At 35.4% G+C, this 18042-nt stretch overlaps 1 protein-coding gene across 1 annotated transcript; it reads left to right on the top strand.

Moving 5' to 3' along the window:
- Positions 1-5942: 5942 nt before the first annotated feature.
- Positions 5943-16306, top strand: LOC136985907 (LIM/homeobox protein Awh-like). Its single transcript, XM_067283310.1, has 5 exons — positions 5943-6249; positions 9315-9496; positions 14009-14226; positions 14291-14542; positions 15867-16306. Exons 1-5 carry the CDS (start codon positions 6091-6093, stop codon positions 15980-15982), a joined length of 927 nt encoding a protein of 308 aa, XP_067139411.1. The 5' UTR covers positions 5943-6090; the 3' UTR covers positions 15983-16306.
- Positions 16307-18042: the final 1736 nt, after the last annotated feature.

The following is an 18042-nucleotide window of genomic DNA, read 5'->3' as shown; positions in this document are numbered from 1 at the left end:
ATTCTGCTGGTGTAAATATTCTTATATTAATAACTTGAAATGTGTAAAAAATAAATTTTAAAAATTCGCTATGAGATTCTTCGCAATAAATCTACAAAATGATATAAAAGACCATTAGTTCAAATAGTAAATATTACTAAATAATAAATGATAAACTTCAATCAGTATTTGACTATCAATCGGTTGATACTTAAGGATTAGTCTACTTTTCTGCAATTGCCACTAATTCCTATTGCATAGTCTACACTCCTATTGCCGTCTAGACCATAAAAGGATCCTTAAAGCAGCAATTCAACCTATTAAATTAAACTAACTTACATTAGTATTTTGATAAAAACGTTTTTAAACGTTTTAAAGAGTAGGCTTAATATTATAAGAAAATACAAGCCTTATTTTAGCCTACACATATTATATTCAAGTTTATGACCGATCTAAATTTCTCAGTTTTTAATAACCGAATTTTTAAATTTAGTATATACTTTTTTAATGGTTAAGTCTAGCAAACAATATAAAAATTTAGATTTAAGGCTATAGCCTATTTTATTTTTGTTTAACAATTAGAAAGTTTTATCTTTGGCTACGATTCAATAGACTAATTTCAATTTTAAAATGAAATTTGTAATTACTAACTCTGTAATATTTATTAAATCAGTCTAATATTGTTGTTATATTTTTTATAATAGAAATACACCTTTAAAAGTAAACAGACATAATGTTAAGCATTACGGAATCATTTAATTAGAATATATTAAGAGATATTCTAGAAAAGAGAAATAAGTTTAATTATAGAAATACATTTTTATTATTTTTAATTTGCTATTGTTAACACGATGAGTAATCAAAGCTGCATTTAAATCTCGTCTATTTTTAAATCATTGAAAAAATTATGCAAATTTTATTATTAAAATTATATTTGTTTTTCATGTTAATATTTGTTTTAAACAATAAAAATTGGCTAAAAACACTACTATTTCTTTATCATTTTTTTAAAATTTAACAAAGATTACTCTGACTTGCGATTCATTAAAGAATAGCTTATGATACAATTCAGGATTTCATCCTTCCATCTTAAGTTACTCTTAACGTTCTCTGAGTGGAAACAGTAGATTAACTTAATTACATATTAGTAAATACATTATTTGATATTTTAATGATTAGGCCTATTTTTAATTCTTGTTAAAACTACGTCATCAACGAGAATTGCGTTAATTCAAACACGAGGAGATTAAATTGGAATTTTCAACTTCTATTAGTCTATAGCAATGGCCACAGTCCTGTCCAATATGAACTGTTTCATTCGAAATGAGGCCGGTCGGCAGCAAAGTCGAAATATTTATGAAAGCTTACGACAGTTCGGATTAGTTATAAATTAATAAAACGCTTTTGGTAGAGTAACCTGTAAATCTTGGTAAAGTAACATAATATCGATTCTTTGTGGGCTATTCAACACAGAAAAAGTATAATAATAAGATTATTAACTAATTGGTTTATGCTTACCGTATCTAAACTATAGTGAATTCAACTTACGAAATAGACTACATTTCCAACAAAAAATCTTTTTTATTGGCCTGTTTAAAAATAGTAAACTATGGTTTAAATTACAGAATTATATAATTGAAGGTTTTTATAGAAAGTTTCAATTATCTTTATTAGAATAAGATTCGGTGGATAAGAATAGGATAATGTAAGCTTTTTAGCTTTTCCTTAGCGATATTTGCTGAGAAACAGCTAATATTCAAGATGAATCTCTTTCGACATTCGAAAAAAAAACAAATGAAAAAGTTCCATCAAATATCTTTTCCAAATTATCCTTAAATATAAATAATTAAGTCCCTATCTTTTGTATGCAGGCTTAATAAACTGCAATTAATATATAAGTCAATTCTTTAAAAATAAGTAATTTTTACTGTAATGAATCACTTGGAATAGGCTAGATGCAGTATAGGCTATATTTTATAATTTAAACGAAAAATGGGATATTAACATTATACACACTTTTTAAACTCGCAAGAATTTCGCCGATAAAAATAAAAATATAAAGAATAAGACAAACGAATTTTACTGTATTAGCCGTAGCAAATTAATATTCGAAAACAACACAGGCCTATGAATTTGGTTTTGTTCTGTGTTTTTTCCTCGGTTACTCTAACCGTATATTAATAAAATGTTTAATTATTCGGTTTAAAACTATAAGTAATAGTCAGAAAAAAATAGTCAAGTAAATATTTGTTTAAATAATCAAATTGACAAAAACGATAAATTTACAAGCTTCTATGAAAATAAATGCGAATATTTATTATTTTCCTAGTGATTGCATGTACTATACTGTACTGTACACTACCCTTTTGTTTGTGCAGTATTAAAAGATTTTATGCCAATCTCATTAAATTGCAAGTTTGTTCAAATAAAGATCGGACAATGGTCGAACGCATGTTATTCGGGGTTATCGAAAGAGAAAATCGGGGATCCGCCTTAAATAGCCTATTCTGTCCCGCAGTCTTCGAGCAATGGACATTAATGACGCAATTACATCTCTTGTTCTTCCGATTGTCCGTCATCTCCCACGGTGAACGGATGGGGTCTGACGAGGTCTTCTACCAAGAAAACATCCTCTTCTTTCCGGTTGGCGGGTGTCGACCGTAGGTGGCTTCCCGCCTGGCCAGATAGCAATGCAAGAAAGTGGATCTATTCCGAAAAGCTTAATTATTGCAAAAAAACAGGATTTAAAAAAACCCCAGATTTTTAAATAAATGATGCGACTGTACAGTAGAACGGTGTAAAAGCAGCAAATTTATTTTCTTCGTCGAGTGGATGCAATTCGAGGAAATGGTGATTGACCATAATCGACAGACGTATCATCCAGACGGGTGGGAAAAACTAGGATAACCTTAATCCGTTTAAAAGGAGAGTGGAAGAGCCTTTCATGCAGCCGAAGCGAAGGCAGATCTTTTTTTGCCACGTGGCCGGCACACGTGGCGGCCGGTCATCCATGTAAATCGGGACACGTGTCCATGACTGGCCGATGAGGCGGTGAAGTGGAAACCGCAGCGACCGCACCAGCACGGGCGAGGGGCTGATTTAATTGTGGCTCATGGCGGCGTGAATCGATAGATGGCGGTGTCGACAAGTCTAGTAACACGGTTAGCCTAGTCTCCAACACGGGAATCACGGTAACCGAATTACACGCCGGCCTAGTTTGGATCGCGGCTACCTTAGACGATCGGACTCGGAATTACGGCGCATTCCTCTGGGCTTGCCGACCACTTTGTGGATATGGAACCGCCTCTTCAATCATTGGCGGAATTTATTTTCCCCCGAAGAAAAACTAGATTATATAGTCTAAAGTTTGTGGTCGTTAACTGATAAGTTAACTTAAACTGGTATCGATCACATACCGAACTTGATGTTTCTACTCGGTCCAGTAATGCAAGCTTAATCGCTAAGTATGAAGACCTGATCCCAAGAAGAATGGTATCCCGCATTATAATAATGGTACGCTTTTTAAATAGAAAAGAGAAGACAGAATTAATTGCAACAGACTTCAATTCACTCAGACGAAAATAGTTCTGAAGGTCAACCGTGTTTCTTTGATACAGGGGCTAAAATAATTAACGGTACGAAGGCTTACAAATTGCTGCTTGTCCGGGGTAGCGGATGGTGTTTGTTAATCGCTGCATCCCCGCCGTTTGTCCCATCTGCAGGCAGCGAAGTGTGATTAGACGTTTATGCAAGGGAGTCGTCCTTTTCAAAGCGCGGTATCCGACAATAGAGGTTGTACCCAAATTCTCATTAAGAGCCAATCGTTCACGCCACACTTCAACCCTCTATAACTTCCGAACTACTGACGCCATTATTTGACATAAAATGAATTTCCTGCAACCCGCAGAAAAACCCATTTCTATCTAATCATTAATTACATTTTACTAACCTAAAGGGCGTTTTTGGAAATTAGACCTATTGTTACTTAAATCTTTCTTACGTGAATCGAATTCATTATTCAACTTCGTATGCAAAGATGAAGAATCCGTCGACTGAAACTTGTAAACTAAAGGCCTACTTAGATAATATATCGAGATCAGATCTGCCGTGAAATTTCATATTCAAATTTTTTGTTCGATCATAAAATACAACTGAACGCTGCCAATTCGTACATAACAAAAAAGTTTATTATGATAAGGAGAAAAGTAGGTACCAGGTGCATCGCCATGTCTGATTTGCATCATTTTGTCTCGTTGGCCCGAATCTTTCTCGAAGCGACAATGAAGAAAATTTCGCTTCCTCTTCTTAACAATTAAGCTGTTTTAAGGTACAGTCGGATCGAATGATCTTATTCTCGGTTATTTGAGTTCGAATCTTGATATTTTCAATATGAAAACCAAGTTGGAGTCCTTCGGGCTACCTTGTAATAAAAAACACGCGTTGGAACGATATGATACGTACTGTATCTGACAATCCGAAACAATAAAAAAAAATGATTTATTAAGACTGTAAGCATAAATATCAGTAAATAATCAGGTTTTAATTTTTAATTTTGCTGTTAGAACCGATTAAAATATTATTAGCTGAAGGATTTTATACTTAATCAAAAATTAATATCAATAAACTTCGATCTAATGATTCAGTCAATGAAAAAGAATTTTTACAAAATGAACATTAAAATAAAATCCCTTAATATTCGAAACATGAAGTTATATTTATTATAACTTTATTGTAAATCAAAGAATTCTTTATTAAAACTATAGCTTCTAGTGTTTTAAATATCCAAAAATTGATGTGTCAATCAACAATCTAAATTTTGGATCTTTCAGGCCCGTGTTTTCCTGTGAAGCTTGTCAAAAAATTTCTGACTCTATCAAAAACCTTTCATTCAGAAACAAGGCAAAATTTTACGCGAATGTGTGAAAAAAAGCCTGAGGGTTGCTTCGTTTGTATTCTCGACAAACGGTACAATCTCGTAAACATTCGAAGGAGCCATGTTCAGACAGAACATGCTTCCATTTAATGTGGAGACGAACTTATCTGATTTGAACGTCGGCGAACTCTCGTAAATCTGTAGAATCAGTCGATCGCCACTCTACCTGTTCTCTCGGTGATGTAAATCAAGCGTTTGTGATCTATCATGCAAAACTCGTTATAGTGAAGATTCGACAGGCCACGGGCCAAAGAATTAGGAATAAACTCCATTACAAGATGGGAAGAATGGAATTCGGATGAATCCACCCTCCAACCGAGATCAAAGTCAGTGAATAGTACGCACCCACCCAAAACAGTGAAGTACGATGTTTCTCTGTCGGGGATCTTCGTAAATTAGTCGTGAGCTTGGCAGTTGCCGGGTCACAAAACAGTATAAAAAGTTAGAAAGATGCACCCCGCATCGGGAAAAGCAACGACTGCTCTTACTTTTAAACATTTCAGGACAGAAAGACCTTTCCAGTGAGGGTGGGAGATGCAGAGACTATTGGGAGGACAAAAATTCCCAGTTTCTTTATCATACGCTTCCCAATACTTGACCCGAGTAAAACTTTTCGAGATTCAGCACGAATCCTAAGTTTAGTTCGGCCCTCGTTGACCATAGGTCAAAGGGTCGATTTATGCAAATGTAAATACGATACGAGGATACATTACGGGCACAATTACATTGATGACAGTTGCGATTCTGGCAAAAGGGGCAGGACTGGGCCCGACACGCTCGAACAGACCTGGTCCTGTTCACACTTCAACGGTTCCGCTTTGTGTGGCAGAACCGTGGTCTTTACCCTGCCTGAGTTACTGCTCGGGGTGTAAGCGGTCAATATGTCAGTCCGCCCCTATTGACGGGGTCAACCGCACGTCGTCTACAAGAGGCGCTGTTTGTTCCCACTGACGTCCGACTATTGTGCGGAGTCTATCAAAAGTAGAGCTTACCTTTTGCTCCTCTTGTAGTTTGTCGTGTTCGGAAATGACGGATACATGCAGGCCCTTTTGTCCGAGTACACTCGACTTTCGACGGTGCGGGCACAAAGCGGATTCGCACATGGAGCGAAAATTGTGGCAGATACCAGGACACACCCAAGACTCGTTCCATTGGACGGAGCTCTCTGACGTCAGCAGATGCCGGGTTTACCGGATCGAGCAAACATTTCTGGTTATTGCCAGTTGGTCGGTTTTAAAGCGAATAGCCGGTCGGAGAGAATCCGTGTCCGGGCCCTCCGAGGGTCAGTTCTGGCGGAGATGATCAGTGATGACCAGGTGACTGTTAGTGTGATGAAGGTAGGTGCTCTTCCCCTTCCTTGTTTTTTCCGATCTATGTCCGGGTCGGACTAGTTGCCCACTCTGCCTTTAACAGCCCGTAGGCGCGTCATTCGTCTCTTGGGGACGGAAGTTAAATTTTCATCGAGTACGGTCTGAAAGCTTAATTTGGAAGGGGGAAGGAGATGGCCAGTGACGTCATAGAGACGCTCCAGTTTGAAGTGGTAGGGTAGAAAAGGTGCTCTCAGTCTGTCCGTAACTGAAAGAAAATTAAATGGTTTTACTGACTGAAGGAGTCTCTAATAACTTATAATTGATGGTTAATGTCTTCCTTTCTATTTTTTTCTTCTGTGAATTTCCGTCCTCGAGTTTTTTTCCCCTTTCTAATTTGCGTACAAAAGGTCCAGACTTTTATACGTAGATTAAAAGTACACGTATCGACAGAAAATATTCTCATCCCTCTTTTACTAATGCATCAGTATATAGCACTCGGACACACAAAAAAAAAAAAACGAATTTTAAGATTATGAAGTCAACATTTTCTAAAAAAGTGGAGATGATAAGACTGTTTTCAGATAGATCTATTTAGGCCATTCGAATGCCATCTTTAGCCGAGTCTCATCACTCACAGAGATCTTATCTCTGCTATAGTCAGAGAATTAGATGCTGCGGTGTAACACCTTTCCATCTATTTTACGAGTTTAGGTAACTCCAGTTGTCGGGGAAAAAAGAGACAAGAGCACGTAATCTCGGAATTAAAATTACGGCCTGGATAGAATTATTAAATTTGACTATTTGGCCAATTCCCGCACCGGAAAAAAATTTAAATTTTAAAAACAGACAGGAAGAAGAACGCCAGTGTCCAGTCACGTGATCTACTTGGAATTCCCATCTCGAATCTTTCATAATTACTCGGTCCCTTGTCTTACTACACGTGACCAGAATTCGATTGGAACAGAACAGCTTCTCTGCAGGGATATCATAATTTGTTTATCTTGTATACAGTTCTTTCTTTTGCTTTAAACTCTTGAACTGTTTCCGAGTCAACAAAGGGAGGATAGATCTAGTTATCATGCAAATACACCGTTGCATCCTATAAAAATAATAACTAATTTTTCGCCAAAAATACCCATGCAACGGGAATAGAAAAAAAGTATTGTGAAGACCCGAACTGCGCGTTAAATTTTTCATTTCCACACCTAATTACTTAATCTTATTCGTATAAACAGTTAAACTACTAAATATAAAAACTTAAATTTTATCTCAAACTAAAAAAGAATTAGTCATTAAATTATCCAATTGCGTAATATTATAATCGCATTTACATCCTTACACGAGAAAAATTCAAGCGAGATCATTATATCACTAAAATAAAAAGAAATTAAAAGGAAAACTTAAATACTTAAAAGTTTTAAGAAATTAGTTACCTGAATTGAAATCCAAGTTCGGAGGGATGATCTGAAGGTAGATTAAATTAGATAATGGCAAAGAAAAGTCACTCCGGAGAATACATTCTTGGAAAATTGAGTCACGTGAGAGAATAAAGTCTACTTTCCTCCTTTACTCGTTTTCCGATCCCCTAGTGACTGATAAATGTGCGGAGGTGTTAAGGGGCGAAAGGAAAGAGAGTTTATGAGTAATGGCAGTGGCTATTAAACCGAGCATGCAAGGAAAATCGGAGAAGCAATCGTTTTTGACTAAGTTGATGAAATAGAAGGGATGCAAAAGTTTAGACGTAGCCGATACGCGCCAAAGGACAGGATGTGGAGTGACTCCGACCAATTGACAATTGCGGGGAGAGGACCGGTTGGGTTGCAGTCATTGTTAGTTTAGGAAACTCTATCTGGACGTGGTGTGGATCAAATTGATGGCCATCTCGGTCCATTGTCACTTGGGTTATGCTAGAAGGAGTGGGACGATAGTCACTCCTTTTCGGGTTATAGCCGAACTGAACATTTTCCAACTTAGTTGGAATATGGTCGTCCATTTTTCTCTAAAACGGGTCGAAAGATGATACGATCGGGCCATAAGAAATCCCGAATCTCAGTTAAAATCCGTTTGCTTTCCCAACCACGTGGATCAAGCGGGTGAGTCAGATATTGGAGGACCGCACGCTGTCTGGCGGCCTCCACCTGGTCTCTCTAGGACATCCCATACATCACCGGAGTCAGGTTGACCCCTACGGGGATCCAGTTAACCTGTACTTTTGTTACAGACGAATTTTTCTCGGCATCCGGATCGCCTTTCACACATTCTCGTTGACGGCATCAAGCAAAATTTTTATCAAGTACGCAGAAATTCTCCTTCTATTGCCAAATAAAGCCACAGTTGAGGCTTCCTTTCGATAGTCTATCAAAGTAAGGAAACCAATAATAATCAAGTAACGAAACCTTTTTCCATTTCGGTCTCTGGCCAACTTGTTCTTTGTCAACTGAAGATGACGGCCGTCCGTTTCGAATTCTTCTGTCAACCTCAATCCACAGGTCGGGCCACGTGATCGGAATGAAGAAGAGGCCGCGGACAAGTCGTGATTTTGACGACGTGAGCCGCTTACTAATCGTAAGCGCACAGGCGCGTAGAAACACTGTGAGCGAATGGAAGAATGTCCTCCACCCCAGTCCAATCTATTTATAAATCTAAAATGGCCCGAGTCCGGTAACGATCACAGACTTAGATCCCGATGTAAAATCGCACGTAATGCTCGGGTTCTACTATCAATATGATCCGAAAACATCTCTGTGCCAGAGGCATCCGTCAGGCCGGATCTAGCAACTATGACGATTAACACCTCTCGACTGCCGTGCGGTCAAACGCCGATTTACAAAAGAAGTAGCTATTGAAACTCGCCATAAAAACGTTGGAGATGCTCGTAATTTCCAGATTTACGACCTGGTAAGATGATGTTCACCCCGACATTTTACTATCGTTCTTGTCTATAATTATACGAGGAATAAAAAGCAAAGCAAGGCCGCTCTTTTGTCAATCCCGCTAACTTTTTTTTGTCAAAAACGCGACTGTACTAAGAGCGTTAAGAATGCAGAAAACTCTTTTTGATTCCTACTCTTTTTTTTTTGTGTTTTTTGCAGACAGAGAGAGAACTTTGCTATTCCTGCAACCAGCTGATAACCGATCGTTTCTTACTTCGAGTCAATGGTCAATCCTGGCACGCTCATTGTCTTAGATGTTCCGTCTGTCAAGTAGCCCTCGACCGGCAACCATCTTGTTTCGTCAGAGAAGATCATCTCTACTGTAGAACCGATTACGTCAGGTAAGATCACTTTTTGTAGGTAACAAAATTGACGCAATACCTCCTGTCAAACGAGCGAGAATCTCTAATATTCCAACACTATCGTCGAAGCGTATGCGATTGTAACTTCCTTAATCTCTGAGGTCTTGCGCTAAAATGCTTAGAAACGAAAACTCTATCGCGAACTAACAGAAATGTTCGTAGATGTATATAGTGTATGTTCGTAAGTATGTATCTAGTTGGCTAGAATGCCTCTTATAGCGTGTTGTCGAGTGCGAACAGCGAGACATTATCTTCTGAACGCTGCGGGGAACCTCGCGATCTTACCTAACAATCATTTCGTCCCCTGGCTTTTTCACACCTGGGTCGAGGCGACCCGCCGGGCTCTCTGACAACCAACGACGACTTCGCATTCCTTCAGCCAAAAATATGTCTGCTGGGTCCACCGCTTATCGTTTTACAAAACGGATGGATCTTTTATTGGTCACTAGAGCTTTTGCTTTGCTCCGCGTCGGTCGGATCAGAGTATCGAGACAGAGCACGCGACACTTGCCACAGTTTTCGCCCAGTAGACTTAATTAGGTGAAGAAGAGGAGTGGAGAACATCCCCGGGGAGGCAGCAGTTAGCACAAAGTTAACTGGTATGGCACCCGTCAGAGGGATTGCCAAATTCCGACGTGATTAGGACTAATTAGCCGGACAGTGGGGATGGGAATGTCCAGGGGAATTGGACGTGAGCAGGTTGACTGGTTGTCGTTTGCTCTGGCTAACTAGACTGCTTCCGTATTCCTGAGCCACTCGTCCCTAGCGATTGCGGATTTTTACCTTCTGTTTTTTAGCTCCCACTTTCACTTTAGTTAACTGGTAGTCTATATATGACTGAGACTCACAGTCGAAGTTTCGTATCCGCTGCAAATTGATTGTCCGGTAGTGTTATTAAAAGAATTATCTCATCCTAGGAAATAATTCGAGATAAATCGGAAATGAGAATTCGGAATTAATATATATCTTCTTTATTACAATTTAACGGATTTTCTTTATGTTTTATGCGTAATTTAGAATTGTTTATCCAATTTATCCGGAAAGAAGGCCGGACTCACTGCAAGTTTTTCTTTAGCTCTAATTTCTCCGCTTAACAAAAAACTAGATTCCAGACAACTTTCAGATCTCACTTGTCAGATTCATTTTCCGTTTACTCATTTAAATCTTATAATAAAATTTAATGCATAATTTTCAATTTTGTTACAATTTTGGCCAAATTACGTTAAATTTTAAATAACACGATAGCGTCGAATAACTTTTCTAAGAAAGAAATGAAAGATAAAAAAGCAGATCGTTAAGATTTTAATCAATTGAATCGAAGAACTAAATCTGCATTAAATATATATCTGTAGCAAGTAACTAGCTTAGTAAAAAATATTTCAATTTAAATTTTAACTTCGTTGGGAATTTTTACAATTACTGTTCAAATGAATACAGCCTGTTCTAAAGAATATTTCTAAAAGAGATAGATTCGTGATATTTCTATTAACTTTTAAAAAAATTAATTGTGAAGTGAATTACCGTTAGAATATGATGAGAAATCACGATTTAACTTAATTCTCTATACAAATAGTAGTCACTAAGAGAGCATATTTCGTATCTTTAATCAAAATAACAGTGGGCCTATTGATATATTGCCTATCATTTGATTTTATATCATAATCAATCTGTTAGATAAATTGATTTAGAACTATAATTTGACTTAAATCGATTAATACAAGTTATCTCCATTAGTAGACTAGTGTAATCGATGCCCTTTTGACTTAATTGTAAGAAGAAAGTTTTATTTGTTAAGTTATCAAGCCTTTCCGGAGAGCAAAATTGAGATTAAATTCCAGGAATAAGGTGAAGCTAAGCTATCAGTTTTAAACTTAAAACATTTATCACTTTTCGCATAAATACAGAAATAATTATTGATTACATTACTTTTTAATATTAATCTTCAATAATTTCATTCTTTTTCTAATGTAGTATTTAAAATTATAGTTTATTATTAAGAAGTTTGGAATATGAGAAGCTATTGCTAATTGTTTAAATTAAGTTACACAAACTCTGGGATAGATATTTAATAAAATTGTATATGTAGGATTTCTTAATTCAAAGTAATTTGTTGTCTACTGAACACGTTTTCGCCTATCATTTCTAAATATTTTAAGAAATTTAACAAAAATCGAACACTTTCGTACATGAATGTTTAAATATTATGATAGTATTCAGCTTATCGAGATGGTTTTTATATCGCTAGGATTTAAGATATTCGTTAACAAAACGCAGAATGGATGACTACTACTAAATGGTTCTTTACTGTTAGAAAAAAAATACAATATTTTCAAGAAGGAGGAGTGGCCTCCGGCATTAGAATTAGTTCGGAAGTGGGTGAGGCGAATAGAATTTAAATAAGAGCCACAACCCTATTTTTGCTTTAACTAAGATACGGAACGAATCAAAAAACATAACTTGATAACTCGAATGTATTGAATGAAAGGCGTTATCTCGTATATTTCCTTCAATTATTTTTTTTTGTCAGTTTGTTTATCGATCGTTTCTTCCTGATAAAAAAAAAATTATTTTTCACTTATCTGAAGGAAAAACAAAATAGAATTCAATTCTATATTTAAATTAAATTAACAGTAATTTAAATGTTATCAAACAATAGAAACTGAAATTTCGAGATAAAATGAAGACAATATTATAGAAAAAGAATAAATAAGTCTATCTTGTCAACTTTATAGAGGATGATTCAAAAAATATTATCTGTTATCTACCGGTATATAGAATAAAAAAGTAAGCTATTGTCGTTATTGTCGTTAGAATTTAAAAAATTTATTGTATTAACTAAATGTAGCCTATATCGTTCAGAAATGACACAACTCGTTGAAGAATAAGAAAGGAAACGTAAATTAGTGAGAAATAAGTCGTTGAATTACGTCTTGGGTCTGTTATGCTTCGAAACAGAATCGACTAATCGATAAGATAGTTTTTAAATTGATTCGTTTTAGAAATATCAAGTAAAAAGAACTTCTCCTTTCGATTATTTCCTTACGGATTTACATACAACATAAAGGGCACTGACCGAACGGATCTACCATTTTCTGATATTTGCCCGATATAGACAGAAATATAATTTGTGTCTGAATGACACAAACACAGTTCCCTTCATCGGCCGAGACGACAGCTTAACCTTCTGTACTCGTCAAAAGCCAATGAGGTTAGACAGCACTACGCGCGATGTGGTACTGTCACGTCACGCGTCTGACATCAATTGGTCCAGATAAAAAATCCCAAATACCGGCAATTGCTGATTTTACTTATCGATTGTCGACAGCCATTAAAAGTTAACAGTTTCTTTTCTTTTCTTTTTTTTTAACTAGAAGGCTTGCAATTAAATCTTTCTGAGTTATTATATTTATATGCTTAAACATATACCTGATCAGTACCGAAGGATGAAATAACTGTGCTATATAATGTTATGTGCTACCATTTTACATCATTCAGATCCAGTAAGATACTGAGAGGAAGAATATCGAACGGTAGAAACGCTTACGATTTATTAACATGTCGGGATGGAGAAGAAAAGCCTATTAAGTCTTTTCGTTTACTGCTGGGATTAACGTCCAAATAGGCCTATTCGTTTTTGGGGACAAGTAACAGTTCTGAGCTTATAAAAATCTGTGCCGATAAACTACGTTAACCGAGCTTTATTAGAAATAGAGTTAATTTTCTGCAGTTTAAATAAAATAAAGAATATAAAAGAAATTTTAATAACCTTCACTATTTTCTTCAGAAAATCTAGGTAAATACTAAATTCATTCAGAACCTTCGGGAATTATATCCCTATAAAAATTTTTATAGAAAAAAGATGGATGTGGAGTGACTGGCTGTCCAATAATCAATCCAAATCAGTATAGATTTATTGAAGAAATGGTCCTTGACACAAAGCTACCCTCTAACGTGTTAATGAGAAGTTTGGAAAGCCGCGAATTTGTCTAATTTCTTTTTGTGTAAGTAGAGAGTGACACCGGTGGTCTTATTAGTGGGGATGTATCTGTACACTCACATCCTTCCGGTAAACATAGCCCGCGGTCCCGTGACGTAACGACCGTTACATTTTTAGCCCACACGGCGGCCAAGCGATTCACGGCTGATTGGTCTGCAGCCGGTTGAAATTTCATTAGTTCGTCCAGGGAACGCCGCAAACTCGATTTGTCGACGTGAAACTGCTGGCACGGAGCTGAAGGGAGAGCCTGATGAGGCCAGTTGACCGTAATATGTTCATTAGTGGGTTGCAGGGGGATCGATGCGCCCTTCTCTTCTCCGCTAGTTGCACTCCCTTCTCACCTGACACACTATCCGCCCATGATTCTTGCTTGTTCTATTGCCTATAGGCCGCTAATACAGTATATGAAAAGCATTGACTGAGTTCACTGATCAATTGCAATCCGCTTGTCAATATTTGTTCCGGGAATAACCGGACTCTTTATTTATTTTCAGGCAATTCGGTGCCAAGTGTGCCAAATGTTTCCGAACTATTCAGGCATCAGATTGGGTGAGAAGAGCACGTGACCAAGTATATCATTTGGCCTGTTTTGCCTGCGAAGCTTGCAAACGTCAACTGTCCACCGGAGAAGAATTCGCACTGCACGAGAATAGGGTGCTATGCAAATTACATTACTTCGACTCACTGGACGGAGCAGCGGGCTCCAACGACGGTAATAACTGTTGCTATATACAACTTATTTTATTTATTAATATTCCAACAGCTTTTTTTCATAGAGAACAGCGAACACGATCTTCAACAGAAGACCAAGACTAAGAGAGTCAGGACTACTTTTACAGAAGAACAACTTCAGGTGCTACAAGCCAATTTTAATTTAGATTCAAATCCCGACGGGCAAGATTTAGAAAGAATTGCGCAAATTACGGGATTGAGCAAACGAGTGACTCAGGTTTGGTTCCAAAACTCCAGAGCCAGGCAGAAAAAGTACATGACGAATCAGGCGAAGAAGGTCAACTGTAGTATCGGAAGTAAGTACAGTATCTTGTTTAAAAGTTCGGACAGGCCGAGGCCAGGCAGACTAGAGACCATGGAGTTATTACGCTTTCGTTTTTCTTAGACTCATTCTCATTAGTTAGACATAAATGCAGATTAAATGTCACGCTGGATATATCCGCTTCGTTAATAACGTTTGATGTTAAATTACAGTAGTCTCTCGTTATATCGCGCTTGTCGGGAGACCAAGAAAAAGCACGATATATCTGGCTGCGCGATATAACCGAGTACGAAAAATTCTGGGCTTATACTAAACAGATTATACATGCTATGGAATCTCTATTCTTTCATCAGCAAGTGTTTCTAATATAAAATAAGCTTAGTTTTTCAATATTTAACTTTATTCGTGTTTATTCGTATTTATATAGTATTGATTGACATTTATGTAAACATAGATACCACCAACGTCCATTTAGCATTATTGTTTCTTCAACAATGACATTTAAAGACAAATACTGTCGATATAAAAACAAAATATCAGTTGCGATTTTATTATACAGTACTATATTTCATAATAAATCTCTTATTAAAAATTCGTGTAATTTTAATTTTTCAATAAAAATTATAAATACAGTAATTGAAAATTTGAAAAAATAAGTAATTAAACATATAATAAAACATCAAAACTTATAAAATTTCAGAGTAAAAATTCTCTAGAAAGCAAAATAAAGTTACTACTGTATAAAAATTTCAGAACTTTCCGCTCAAAAATAAAGAAATCTTTTCCTTACGCATTACGCGGTGAATTCGAAATTGCACACCTTTGTGTGAATTGACGGTATTGCCTCAATCCACATAAAGGTCTGAATTTTCGAATTCACAGAAACTCGTTAATGAGGAGTACTTAAAACCAATAAATAAACAACTTTTAATATCAAAATTAACATAAATGATTATTGATCTGTTGTCCACCTGCTTTGCTTATTTAGATCTTGACTAATTTATTATTTCACCCGCAGTGGTACTTTCAAGGACAATAGTAGAGATAAAATACCGTATTTCGTTGCAAAAAGAAATTCAATGGCAATTGGTATTTTAAATTTATTGACTCGAGTGCTTTTAAAATTCGGGGAACCAAAGAAAGCGCGATATATCCGAATCCGGGATATAACGAGGGACTATTGTATTTCGAAAGGGAAATTGGTTTGGGCGATTTCTATCATCTTTAAATTAAAAATATTTTCAGATTATAGAGAATAAATTCAGAAATAGAAGTTTTATTTCAAAATTTGGCTGGTCTCAAGATCTGCTGGCAAAATGTTTAGATAAAACATGTAAGGCCGATATTTACTCTTTCAGCAATCTCCATGCCGACTGTGACGGCTACCACTTCGTGTCCGGGATGCGGCATGTTGTACTGCCTATGCAGCCACGCCAATATGAACATCCACGTAAGCATGGGCCAAGTGGCGTAAATTCGAAATTTTGCTCAAAGATTCCGGTTTGCAAGACTGTAAAAGAATTTCCTGTATATAAAATGGTGCACTTGGCCTCAAACGATCGGACATCGGACTGATAATTTCCCAGCGTCCCTTCTATTTTTTACCTCTTTCAGACCAAATTAAAGTAGGACTTATTTGGTGCTTCAGATAATTCATATTCTGAAAGTGTCCGTGTTCCATTGTGCAATGTTCCTATATATAAAATTTGGGTGTTCATCTACAATGTTATATATATATTATATATATAAATACACACACACACCAATGTTTTATGTTTGTAAATAAAAACCATTCATTCCCTAACTGGATCTTGACTCAATATTAATTTTATTGTAAAAACTAAGAAAGTAACAATATGTGCAATTTAATTATAAATTACAACTCGATATCGACGTGTTCATTCTACAGAATATTTAAAATTTTTTGCTTTATGAATACAATGGAAGTTAATAGTTTTTAAATGTGTTCCTTACATTATTGACCTGGTGTTTAGTTTATAATTTGAGATATTTTAAATTTTTTTAATGAGAAAAGTAATTATTTGAAAGTGAATGTCCATTGAAAGTGTGCTGGAATATTTTAACGTATTATAGAGATTATTACTTTACATTTTTGAATTATTACATTTTTATAAATGAATTAATACAAAAATGTAAACTAATATCTCAATATAAATCATTAGTTATTGTTCAAATATCTTATTTAAAGCTCTCTATTTAGTTGATTACAATAACGAATTTCCACTATCAAACAATAATAATAATAATTCATATAATTATTAAAGAAATTTAACACTCTCAAAACATTTTCTACTTTTCATAAGCTAAATCACAAAAGGCATGTAAACTAACCACGATATGTAAGAATATTTGCTTCAAAATAAATCCTTTTCTTACAATATTTCTTATAACTATTAAATTAATTCACAAGAATCGACAATATACGCCTGTACAAAATTTTATGAAATAAAACATGAATAAATCCGAAGATGTAATAATAATTTGTGGAATTTTTTCTTAAAATTTTATCAACTTAATTACTGTTGAAGTAAATGTAATATGTGTGTGTTTCCTGTCGTTTCGGAAAGCTCATAGGCCTCACCCACATTTCCATTTGATGCGTGCATAAATCTTAGTGTTTTCTCAATGACCGATCTCGTATTATAAACATATTGAAATTTAATTGACATTCAAGAAAATATTAATTTTTTACGCCCTCATCACGAAAATTAAAGCTCTGGACTTCTAATAAAGTAAAAAATAATCAGATTATATTATTATTCCTTATGATATGCTATTTAATAAGTCTTCCATTGTTATAATATTCGTTTCCAATTTAATTTTAATTATTATTTAATTTATCAATTAAGTATTTTACAATCAAGCTAATAGTAATTTATAAAAACACATTAGTTTATATTATAAATTTATCGGTTTTTCTAATATTATAAACATGTTCGTCTAAATCGATGTGCTATTATTTTACATTGATAGGATGCCTCCAATGTATATTTATATTTACACTCATCTAATTGAATTAAGAGTATTTTAAATAAATTTAATATATTTTTTTCTTGTAGAGATAACGTTATTCGTTTAGATTATTTACAATTGGCATAAATGTAAGCTATTTTACACGTAATTGACTAATTAATTGTGAATAAAAGACTAAATAAGTACTGTATAGGCTAAGTTAGGAATATTTAGTTCCTATTCTGTTTTCTCAATTTTTTCAGATTAGGCCTGTTAATCTGTATTGAAACTGCGGTATGAATTTTGGTATAATCGATTATTTAATAATATTCACAGAATACCACTAACAATGTATTTACCCGTTAAAATTATTGAATTTGAAACTGTTAACCAACTTTATTTTTAAAAAGAACCGAATGACTACTATACAGTAGAGCGTCGTTAATTGGAACGTCGGTAATTGAAATGGCCGGAAATTGGAACGATTTTCAGTCGGACTGTGTCGTGCTGAATCGAACGTTTTTGATACTAGATTTACTTCTAAAGTATAATTTTCATGTT

This window comes from Centruroides vittatus, unplaced genomic scaffold, assembly GCF_030686945.1.
Source record: "Centruroides vittatus isolate TY-2023 unplaced genomic scaffold, ASM3068694v2 contig_980, whole genome shotgun sequence".
NCBI lineage: Eukaryota > Metazoa > Arthropoda > Arachnida > Scorpiones > Buthidae > Centruroides > Centruroides vittatus.
This window is presented reverse-complemented; position numbering and strand designations above follow the sequence as displayed.